This window comes from Chelonoidis abingdonii, chromosome 1 (genome assembly GCF_003597395.2).
Source record: "Chelonoidis abingdonii isolate Lonesome George chromosome 1, CheloAbing_2.0, whole genome shotgun sequence".
Taxonomy (NCBI): Eukaryota; Metazoa; Chordata; order Testudines; family Testudinidae; genus Chelonoidis; species Chelonoidis abingdonii.
The window spans coordinates 303,791,346-303,803,480 of record NC_133769.1 but is presented as its reverse complement, the minus strand read 5'-3'; the positions used below and the strand labels follow the sequence as shown (position 1 = coordinate 303,803,480).

At 46.6% G+C, this 12,135-nt stretch overlaps 1 protein-coding gene across 1 annotated transcript in view; it reads right to left on the bottom strand.

The window, feature by feature from the left end:
• DIAPH3 (diaphanous related formin 3) overlaps positions 1-12,135 on the bottom strand; it is a 560,319-nt gene that overhangs the window by 466,050 nt on the left and 82,134 nt on the right. Inside the window, exon 5 of the mRNA XM_075061558.1 lies at positions 3,472-3,602. Within this exon, the coding sequence (XP_074917659.1) occupies positions 3,472-3,602 (131 nt within the window). The remainder of the gene's footprint in view (positions 1-3,471; positions 3,603-12,135) is intronic.

Sequence of the window (12,135 nt, the reverse complement as noted above, 5' to 3'; positions counted from 1 at the left end):
TGCACCGGCCAGGTAGACAGGAAAAGCCCCGCGAAATTTTGAATTTCGTTTCCTGTTTGCCCAGCATGGAGCTCTCGCCCGGGTGGTGCGATGCGTCCCATCCAAGGCTCGCTGGATGTAGGGGCAGTGATTTGTGCGTGTATTGGGGGAATCTGTTCTTCAGGTCGTTACAGAAGCAAATGAAGCTTGCGAAAAAATCTCAGCGTATGGCGACAGAGGCCACACACATGTCTGGGTGCAGCATTAATGAAGCCAGAATCAAATGGGAACGTCACGATGGGGGAGGGAAGGGGTATGGGCTCGCGTATCCACCGTCGCAGTATCGAAGGTTTGTTCTTGCTCTTGACCGGCTCCCGATGCCCTGAAGGGATCAAAACACTTTCATGGTGTTTAGGGTACTTATGTCGTCCATTTAATAATTCGCGCCGCAAGTGGAAAACGCGTTTTCGCCTTTTCTCATTGCCCTATGTTACTGATGTGTGGTAGCGGGTTGCTGAGCAATGAAACGCATTTCCCGTCTCCGTGGCAGTGGTTACATTGCTGTTCCTCAGCGAGACATGAGTGTCCTGGCGGCTTGGTGGTCGCGGGGGCGCCTGAGTTAATGGGAATGATCCTGTCATTCTGTGCTGGTCGATGGTGGTAATCGCTCTAGATGGAGGGGTGAGGCTCTCGCCTCCCTTTATGTTTAGAAAGTTCTGTACTTTGCGTTGGCTATCACACGCGCGGGGGCGGGCGGCTCTCCGCGACCTTCATGTTTCATGGACTTTACGCTGGGGTTCTCCGCTCATCTTTCACTAGTCCCCGTGTTTTTTTCTGCTTCTTTGTACTTTATAAACAAATGGAGGGCCTGCACGGTAGCCAGGAGGGTTTGGGGAGGAGGGACGCACGGGTGGGTTTATGCAGGAGCAGCCCTAGACTGGCTGAGCTCAGCATTCTGTGGGATATCGGGGTCTGACACCCCCGAGGGCCTGTGCTCTCTGTTTCTGTACGTTCTTTTAGGCCCGGACTGACATTTTTTTTAGACAAACTTAAAGAGATGCCGGATGAGTCATTCCCATTTTGTCATGCGCCCGGCAACTCAGGAGGGCCAGGGGCACCCATGACAGCCCAGCAGTACAATGGGATGTACGTATCTCGCATTACCATGGCTGGCAGCGGTATGCAATAGGATGGTTAATGATCTTGCCTATCTGCATTGCAAATGATGTGTTGGTAGCAGTGCAGTACTGCATTTGTCGCGTCGGTCACTACGTGACCAGTGAAAAAAGCAAAACGGGGTCATGGTTGCCTGCCTTGGATTCTGCCAGGGCATCCAGAGCAAAGGGCGCAAATGATTGTTGGCTCTTGTGCTTTCAGGAAGAGGATTGAGTTGAGACTATTTACCGAATCACCGCACATGTTTTTGCATTGAGATCTCAACCCAGATTCCAATGGGCGGGGGGAATGCGGAACTATGGATGATGCTACGGATAGCCTGACCACAGTGGCAACGGCTCCGGACATCGACCTACTTCAGAATGGTGCACACGCGAAATAAATGTGTTTAGTGTGGCCACGTGCACTCGACTTTATACAATCTGTTTTACAAAACCGGTTTATGTAAAATTGGAATAATCCCATAGTGTAGACATAGCCTTAGACTCATAGGACATAAGGTCAGAAGGGACCATTATGATCTAATAGTTTGACCTCCTGCACAACGCAGGCCACAGAATCTCAACCACCCACTCCTTTAACAAACCCCTGACCTATGTCTGAGCTATTCAAGTCCTCAACTTGTGGTTTAGAGACTTCAAGGCACAAAGAATCCTCCAGCAAGTGGCCTGTGCCCCATGCTGCAGAGGAAGGTGAAAAACCCCCAGGATCCCTGCCAATCTGCCTTGGAGGAAAATTCCTTCCCAACCCCAAATATGGCGATCAGTTAAACCCTGAGCATGTGGGCAAGACTTACCAGCCTGTCATAGCTTTCCTACTCAGATTTGAACCTTAGCGTTCATAAGCTGAGAAGCTAGCATGAACCCCTCTCTAAGCTTCACCAAATATCCAGGAAAAAATTCTCTGTAGTAACTCAGATCCCACCCTATCTAGTGTCCCATTACAGGCCATTGGGCGTATTTACCGCTAATAGTCAAAGATCAATTAACTGCAAAAATTAGGTTATCCCATCACACCATCCCTTTCATAAACTTATCAAGCTTAGTCTTGAAGCCAAATATGTCTCTTCCCTCCACTGCTCCCCTCGGAAGGCTATTCCAGAACTTCACTCCTCTGATGGTCAGAAACCTTCGTCTAATTTCAAGTCTAAACTTCCTGATGGCCAGTTTATATCCATTTGTTCTTGTGTCCATATTGGTACTGAGCTTAAATAATTGTTCTCCCTCCCTGGTATTTATCCCTTTGATATATTTATAAAGAGCAATCATATTTCCCCTCAGCCTTCTGGGAGGACAGCCTTGAAGTGGATACCGATTGCTCCCCACCCGCAGCAGCCTCGGGGAAGTCCTGAACCAAGTCTGGAGCCATGGGTACCGCGGAGCCACCGTCAGCCTATCTGAAAGAGCCATCGAGGGCTGGCAGGAGTGGGACACCGGCCTAACGGGATTGCCTCAAGGATTCCAATAAGGTCATTAGGTTGGCCCCAGGCTCTGCTGCCAGGTCAGCACCAATGTCGTGGACACACTCTCCAGAACCCGTCATGTTGCCTGGGCAAGGGGATGAATTGGGCCTCCAAGCTTGAGAAGTCATTATCCTCCGAAGACCGGTGGGGGGCAGGGGCACAGACAGGTGCCACAAATGGTCCTACTGGTGCTGGGGGTACAGGGAGCAGTGCCGCATAGGGGCGCACCCTTGAGATCTCGGCGACAGCACGACAAAGATGACGACGCCTGGGCGAGCTTTGGTGGGAAGCTGCAGCCAAAATACCCCTTGGCCCATGCCACTTTCCACAGCCCCCATTGGCCTGGAGCAGCAAACCGCAGCCAGTGGGAGCCACAATCAGCCGAATCTGCGGACACAGCAGGTAAACAAACTGGCCCAGCCCGCCAGGATACTTATCCTGGCAAGCTGCGTGCCAGAGGTTGCCAACCCCTGTTCTAGAACCAACGCAACTACAACAACACTGACATATCCTTATGTAGCATTCAGATGGAGCCAGAATTGACTATTCTTTGGATATAAAAATTGCTTCACATTTTGTCCCTTACTCTTTTCTTGTCTGGAAGAAAATGAGAGCCTACGTAACAATGAGAGAACCTGAAAAGGAAAAAAAAAAAAAAAAAAAAAAATGTACAGACAGCTTTAAAACCAGAACAACATTAACAGAGGTAAATTAAACCAAATAGCATCAAAGTATGCATACTTAAACTCACTTTTTCATTTTATTTAGAAGAGAATTTATTATAAAATTCTATGATAAAAGACTACAGAACGTTGTTAAATGTTGCAGTATGCCCTAGCAGATGGAGGAATTACCTGACAGGGTTACTGGTCAAAGAAACCCGTAGAGATTCTAAGCAAGTGACAAGTCTTTCATCTGTTGCTCCAGATTTTAGTTCCAGGATGAATTCCTGTGCTGTAATCTGTCGGCTGCTCTTGAGGCTTCCCTGCAAGACGAAAGTCACACTTATTTTCTTTCTCTACACAATTAGTTTATACAGATTACCCAGTACAATTGCTATTTATGAGAAAACCTTGATTCCTGATGCTTAACAAAAAACAAACATTTTAGGAACTGTACCATAACATTACCCTAAACTGTGAGTAAAACAAACAGGTTGCAATATTTGAAGTTGTATCATACGTTGTTTGAGTTTTCAGTAAAATGACTGCAAATAAACCAAGCAAAAAAGTCAAAAAGCAACACCTGTCAGTAAGACAAAGCCCAGGTATGTTCAGTGTAGCATGATATTTAGATTATAAATGAATGTTTTAACAGCATAACAAAGGAAGAGAGAAGAATACCCAGAATGTACCAAAAATACATAATTCAACTATAAAATGTTTTACAGCAGTGAAAACTTGACATTTTATGGCTGTTTCACTAAGCAGAAAAACAGCAAAGCTTTTGATTACCTCTTAATATCAGAACATTAAAGTACAACAGAAAAAAAAAAAGGGTAATTATAATGAATCAAGTCCAAGATAATTGTAGCAAAGATACTCAAAATGTAGCATACATGAAAAATGAGTCTGTCTGTTATCTTTACAGATCGTCTCAAAAAGTTTTAAGGTACTGAGAAAAGTGACTGGAATAAAACAGGTGTTGAATCATTAAAACACTGTTTGAATCATTCCCCTGCGATACCCAGCCCGACACTGGATACTCACCAAAATGCCAGATCATCTGCACCCAGAGGTACAGTACACCCTTATTTACAAGTTTTACCTTAAACCACAGCTGCTCTAAACCACATAGCACTTGTGAGCACTTAAATAAACTTACTTTTGTTTTGTTGTAAGAAAGACTAAAGTAATAAGAGTGGTGGAAACAAATGGTTACAATACACAGTAAAAGCATAAAATGCAAACCTGAGTTTACATTTATGCATACAGTAACTCCTCATTTAAATTTCTAGTTACGCTCCTGAAAAATGCAACTTTAAGTGAAACAACGTTAAGCGAATCCAATTTCACCATAAGAATTCATGCAAATAGGAGGGGGGGCAGGGTTTAAGTTACAGGGAATTTTTTTTCCACCAGACAAAAGACATTATGTACATGTACAGTATACGTTTTAAACAATTTTCAACATTTAGTATTGTGCTCAGCAACGAATGATTGTGAAGCTTGGGTGAGGTCCCAGAGTAAAAGGGTGGAATATTTCCCAGGGAATGCCTTGCAGCTAAATGATGAAATAGCACTCAGCTAAGCCCTTAAAGGTTAATACACTGTCAATGTAGTCTCATGCTCTACAAGGCAGCATGGACTGAGGCAGGGGAGGAAGGAAACAACAGATGCAGGGCAGTAGCTGCATACACTTCCTTTAAGTGGTTTAGACTGATTGTTGTTCCCTCTGATGGTTTCCCCAAGTCTTAATATTGTGCAAAGCTAAACAATTGAGTCGCACATTTCATCAATGGCCAAATGGGATGACAAACCTCCTAGTCCCTGCACAAATGGACTGTCACCGAGACATATCTCCAGATGACTAATTTCTATTCTAAGTATGTAAAATATACTTTCAATATCAATACATTACTCCTTAAATATTACCCATACAGTAACTCCTCACTTAAAGTCATCCCTGTTAATGTTTCGTTATTGCATTGCTGATCAACAGGGAACATGTTAGTTTAAAGTTGTACAAATAGTCCCTCATAATGTCGTTTGGCAGCCGCCTGCTTTGTCGACTGCTTGCTGAAAGCGCAGCCCGTTGCAGCAAGCTGGTGGGGGCTTGGAACCAGGGTGGACCAGCAGCCTCCCTATCAGCTCCCCATTCCCCTACTAAGTTCCCTGTGCAGCCGCCACCCAGCAGGCTATCAATTGCCAGCAGTTCAGCTGACCCTCCCCGCTGCCATATGCTGCTCCTGCCCTCTGCATTGGAGCTGCTCCCCAGAGCCTCCTGCTTGTTGTGGGGGGGGAGGGTGGAACGGGGCTAATGGCACGGTGTCGCCTTCCCCCTTGCTCCTCCACCCCACTTACCCCATCTTCCACAGAACAGGGGGGACACATGACAGGGCTCAGGACAGAGGGAGCTTCCTGGCAGCAGCTGCCGTCTCAGCTTGTTGATTAACTTTAAAAGGCAGTGTGCTTAGAGTGGGGTCAGTGTACTTAAAGGAGCAATGCTCATCTCCCACAAAGGGTGGGTCTGTCTGCCATGCTGTCTCCCCTCTCTCCATTTGTGCTGCCTTGTAGAATGTGAGGCTACATTAACAACGAGTTAACCCTTGAGGGCTCAACCAATTGCTAGTTAATCTTTAGCAGCAAGGCATCCCCTGGGAAATATCCCACCCTCCGACTTCACCACTTCATTCAAGCTCCACAATCATCTTTGCTGTGTATTCAATTCAATTGTTTGTTTAAAATTTATTTTTGTGTGTGTATTATTTGATATATACATACAGATACAATACACATTTTCACCAGACAAAAGTCTTTCGTCTGGTGAAAAAAAAAATTTCCCTAGAACCTAACCCCTCCTATTTACATTAATTCTTATGGGGAAATTGGATTCGCTTAACATATCATTTCACTTAAAGTTGCATTTTTCAGAAACGTAACTACAACGTTAAGTGAGGAGTTACTCTACATACATCTCACAATGATTATAAATCTCAAGTTAGGAGCTCTCTGTAAATATCTTACATCTTACTCCTTATGGATAAATATCCTATGAGGCATGTGTTTGGTGCAGGTCTCAGATGAGAAATGTTTGTTAAAAAATGGAATCCTTCATAAAAGGGATCTCTGTCACAGAGGTTGTGAGTTTATTTTGTATGGGGCATTTTGATGTTGTCAGAAGAAAGCAAAAGTAATTATGATAATTTGCAACATGATATAGTGATTCATCTGTCAAAGCCACCACAAGGGAGCAAATGCCAGAACTCAGTTCATTATGGTTTTCTGCATCCCTTTGTCAGATGGCATTTAAGAGGTTCTTGCATCACACTTGTATAATAACACCATATTTATTCCTGCTGTCACATTAAATCCACATGAAAAGAAATTTTAATTGCCCTCTGAGACACGGACCATCTTTTTGCTACATGTTTATATAGTGATTAGCACAATGGGACCATGATCCATGATTTGGGTTCCCAGGTGTTTATGTAGTTTGTATTCATAACAATAAAAGCCAAGAAAACCTATTTGGTACAGTAGACTTTGGATCAATACATAAGCCCATATTACGCCTAACAGTAGAAGAATAAGGGTTGGGAAACCGTTTCCAGAAAGCTCTTCTGTAAATATTACAGTGACAGTCACTGTTCCAAATGCCCATGGTGTGCAACCAAGATTTGACACTGCATGGGATAGGAATTTAAGTTAAAGAGCCTTGAAGGATTTCCCAAGCCATACCTGTTCAGGTAACATACAATAAAAGGTATCCAAGTGGTACTACTTTAACACTATATATTACAAAGACAAATGGAGTGGCTTCTTATTTGGTTACCAAAATTACTTGTGATTTCTGTGCTAAATTTATTCATCAAGAAGGGAAGTAGTTGTAACCTGTATGTGATGACCACCATCTTCGCTAACACAACATTGACTGAAGTAGGCACTTCCAAACCTAAATGCATGACTCTACAGCTTGAACTAAGCTCTATAGCTGGACACTTTAACAGACTCATCTTCTATGAATTGAGCACAGAGGGTGAGACATGTAACACACTGGCCAGCAGAGTACATATGCAGCAATTCCTACATTTCAGAGTCATGATGCCAAAATAAGATTGCAATACTTTAAACTAGTGACCAAGTTAGATCATACAAAATGTATTCTGTAGGAACAAAACTATTTTTGAGTCTTCATTTGAGACTCACTGGTAATGAGCAGTATCAAGGAAAGGACAGTTAGCTGTTCCATAACTGGCATTCTTCAAGATGTGCTGCTCATGTGTATTCCACAGTAGGTGTGTGTGCTCGCCATGTGCGCCGGTGACGGAAGTTTTTTCCTTAGCAGTACCCGTATAGGAGGAGCACTGCAGTGATCCCTTGAGTGGCGCCTCTATATTGCGCTATAAGGGGAGCCGTGCACTCCTCCCACCCTCGGTTCCTGTTTGCCAGGCAACTCCAACAGAGGGGAAGGAGGGCAGGATGTGGAATACACTGAGCAACACATCTTGAAGAACGCCAGTTATGGAACAGGTAACTGTCCTTTCTTCAAGTGATTCCAAGCTATATCTGAAAGAGGTGGGTAGGAGTTTAAGGGTTTCCAGGATCCATTACCGCCCTACCAAACCCGGTGTCATCCCGTGCTTGGGAGACCATTGCATAATGCGAAGAAATTGTGTGGATAGAGGACCACGTGGCAGCTCTACATATGTCCTGGATAGGGATGAGGTATATAGGCGGCCAACGAGGCCTGAGCTGTCGTAGAATGTGCCTTAATGATAGGTGGCGGCAGGGGTGAAAGTAAAATACAGCTCTTACTGGTACAGGTCCCACTCTCCCCTCCCCCCCGGAAGGGGCGAGGCCTCAGACAGAAGGGGTGGGGCCTGGGGTGGAAGTTACATTTTTTAACCGTATTGTCCAAACACAAGCAACCCATCTCTCCTACATTACTTCATGGATCCCCCCCACTGCATGACTTAGATAAAGAAAATAAAGCTACCACCACCACCACCAGTACTGTCTGTAATAAAACTTCACTATTGGAATAAGCCTGAAAAACTGAAAACTCACGGTCACATTTTTCTCCTTCTCCTTCCTCCTCCAACCAGACTGCCCGATGCGGCTAGGCTCCATGTTCCCTCAACCCCTGCTCTCAGCAGGGGCTCCCCTCTAGTTTGTAGCAGGGGAACTGGCTGAGGGAGAAGCCTCCCCAGGTAGCCTGCTGCCTGCATAAGAACAGTTTAAACTTAGCTGTTCACCGGGTGATCTGAACCTCCCAGGGTTTTTGGGGAAATATACAAGATACTTAAAGAAAGTTTTGTCAATTTCAGCCTCAGCATTCTGCAGGACACCGACACCAACAAAACAAAAAGAGATCTGAGCCCCTATGTCCTAAGCACATTTCAGGAGTTTAATTCAATATATCACGAGGGTGGAATGAAAACTACTATTTTTTTCAAAGGAGGTCACAATGATTTCCCCTACAATTCCTTTGTGGTTTTGCCTATCGGGCTATTTGCTTTCCCTGTGAATCTTTAGTTGTTTTACCAAAATTGCTTTCCCAAAATAAACCCTGATCAGCAGAACACATCTTCCCACCCATGTTCTCCATGTGTTGTTTTTAAAAAAAAAAAAAAAAAAACAGTAACATTTCAAAGAGGATCTTCAAGCAGTTTGGACAGGACAACCATGATCTTCTGTTGGGGAGGGAATCGGATAGATTTGAACTTGGAAATGGTTCCTGATATTGACTGTATTTTTTGTGTATTATATTATTGAAGATAACCTCATCCTGGGGGCAGAAAAGAACTGCCCCAGCTTTGGGCGCGCACATACACCCAACAACCGTGAGTGAAACAAACAAGGATGCCAGAAACAGCCCCGAATCCCACGGTTCAGACCACAGCATGAACAGCTAAGTTTAAACTGTTCTTATACAGGTAGCAGGCTACCTGGGGAAGCTTCTCCCTCAGCCAGTCCCCCTACTCCCTGCTACAAGCTAGAGGGGAGCCCCTGCTGAGGGCGGGAGTCGGGGAAACGTGGAGCCTAGCCATGTCAGGCAGCCTGGCTGGAGAAGGAGAGTGAGAGAAACAAACGTAACCGTGAGTTTTCCCCTTCCAAGCTTTTATTAGCTTTGAGTTTGAACTTTTTGTTATGCAGCCAAAAAAAAGAGGTGAAAAGTAAGCCAGTACTGAATGCTCCACTTCTTTGCCGGTACACTACTGCACCTTTTATTTTTATTTTTTTTTACTTGTACTCCATACCAGGCTGTACTGGCTTACTTTCACCTCTGGGTGGCAGGGGATATCCCTGCCAGGTCATAACACGTGCGTATGCATGAGATAATCCAGCAGGAAAGGCATTGGGTGGAAACTGGTTGTCCCCTCATCCGTCGCAACGAACAGCTGCAAGGATTTCCGGAACGGCCTGGTTCGGTCCAGGTAAAAAGCCAGCACCCTACACACATCTAGCGTGTGTAGGCAGCGCTATTTGTTGGAGGAATGGGGCTTAGGCCAGAGTACCAGCAGGAAAATGTCCTGATCCACATGGAAGGCGGAGACCACCTTCAGGAGAAAAGTGGGGTGTGGGTGAATCTGGACCTTATCCTTCTGGAAGACCATATACGGGGGATCCGAGATCAAGGCCCTAAGCTCTGAGACATGATGGGCTGATGTGATAGCAACAAGGAATGCTACTTTCCATGACAGGTGAAATCAGGAACATGTGGTCAAGGGCTCAAAGGGAGGACCTGTAAGGTGGGATAACACTAGATTTAGATCCCATTGTGGCCCAGGGGGCCTAGCATATGGGAATGAATGAACCAGACCCTTTAGAAAGCGGGAGATCATATTGTGGGAGAAGACTGAGTGGCCCTGTACCAGCGGGTGGAGGGCCGATACGGCCACCAAATGCACCCTAACTGAGGCGGGAGCTAGCCCTTGGGTCCTCTAAAGCACAGGAGGTAATCAAGAATGAGTTGGAGTGATGCGGACGATGGAGAGGTTCCCCACTCCCTCACCCACCTAGAGAACCTGGACCATTTGGCCAGGTACCTCTGTCCTGTGGACAGCTTTCTACTTCCCAACAGAACTCTTTTGATGTTCTCCGAATACCTCCCCTGCTCCTCATCTAACCACGGAGCAACCACGCTGTCAGGTGAAGCACAGCCAGGTTTGGGTGGTGGAGGCATCCCCCTTCCTGGGAGAGGAGATCTAGGCAAAGTGGCAGCCTCCGTGGGGGAGCCATTAGGAGTTGCAGGAGAGTCCCGTACCAGTGTTGACGGGCCCAATCCGGGGCTATGAGGATAACCTGCTTCCTGTCTGCTTTTACTTTTTGTAGGACTTTGCCTATTAGGGGGAAAGGTGGGAAATCATAGAAAAGTTGGCCCGACCACTGAAGGAGGAAAGCATCCAAGATCGCCCCGCTTCCCCTGGCATCAGTTCTGGTCAGTTGGAAAGAGGTCGAACTGGGGAACACCACACTCCCGGAAGCTGTAGGATGACTTCCCAGTGGAGTGACCACTCGTACTGGTGAGAAAAAAAAGCCCTGCTAAGGTGATCAGCTCGCACACTGCAGATGCTGGGTAGGTGGAATGCTTGCAGGGAGATATCATGGGCTGTACAGAACTCCCACAGGCTCACGGCTTCCAGGCATAGGACCAAGGAGTGCGTTCCTCCCTATCTGTTGATGTAATACATCGCAGTGGTATCGTCCATGAGGACTCTGACCATCTTTACGCAAAGGTGTCCGCTGAAAGGTTTGCATGCCAACCGTATTGCCCTGAGCACCCTGGCGTTTATGTGTAGGGATAATTCCGAGGCCGACTAGCTCCCTTGTCTTTGAATGTTCCCTATATGGACCCCCCAGCCCAGGTCTGAGGCATCCAACACCAGGTCTAGTGAGGGAGAGATTTCTCAGAGGGGACCCCTTACAGCATGTTGCACAGGAGGGACCACCACTGAAGGGCAGCAACTACCTGGGATGGTATCGTGACAACCTTGTCCAGCACGTCCCGGGCCTGGGAATACTGGGAGGCCAGCCAGAGCTGGAGGAGCCTCATTCTGACCCTGGCGTGGTGAACCAAGTAATGCACACCACCATGTGCCTGAGGATCTTAAGGCACGCCCTTGCCATCGTCACAGGGAAGGCCGTGACTGAGGCAATGAGACCTTTGAGAGTCTCAAACTTGTCTGTGGGAAGAGAGTTTGTGGCTTCTAATGAGTCCAGTGGCGCCTCTATGAATTCTATGTGCTGAACCAGAACTAACATAGAATTGGTCTCGTTCACCACTAGGCCGAGATCTGCGCACATGGACAGGAGAAGTCCCATCTGAGGCTGCACTTGGGACCAGGAGGCGCCCTTGAGAAGCCAATCCTCCAAGTATGGGAAGATCTCCACCCCTCTCCTCCAGAAGTAGGCTGCTACCACCACCATGCATTTGATGAAAACCCTGGGGGCCGTGGAAAGGCCAAACGGGAGGACAATGAACTGGTAATGGTCCCCCCTCTACCAGGAATCGGAGGAAGTGCCTGTGTCTCTCCAATATATGGAGTTGGAAATACGTGTCCTGGAGGTCCATGGCCGTGAAGCAATCCCCCGGGCCCAGGGAGGAAATGATAGAGGCCAGGGATACCATCTGGAACCGGTAGCGGACTATAAAATTGCTGAGATCCCATAGGTCTAGGATGGGTCTGAGCCCTCCTTTCACCTTCAGGATCAGGAAATAACGGAAGTAGAAACCTTTGCCCTGGAGTTCTACCAGTACCCTTTCCAACGCCCCCTGGCAGAGGAGGCATGCCCACCTCCTAGACCAGGAGGTGGCATGCTCCAGGTCCCTGAGGCTCACCCATGGCTGGGAGG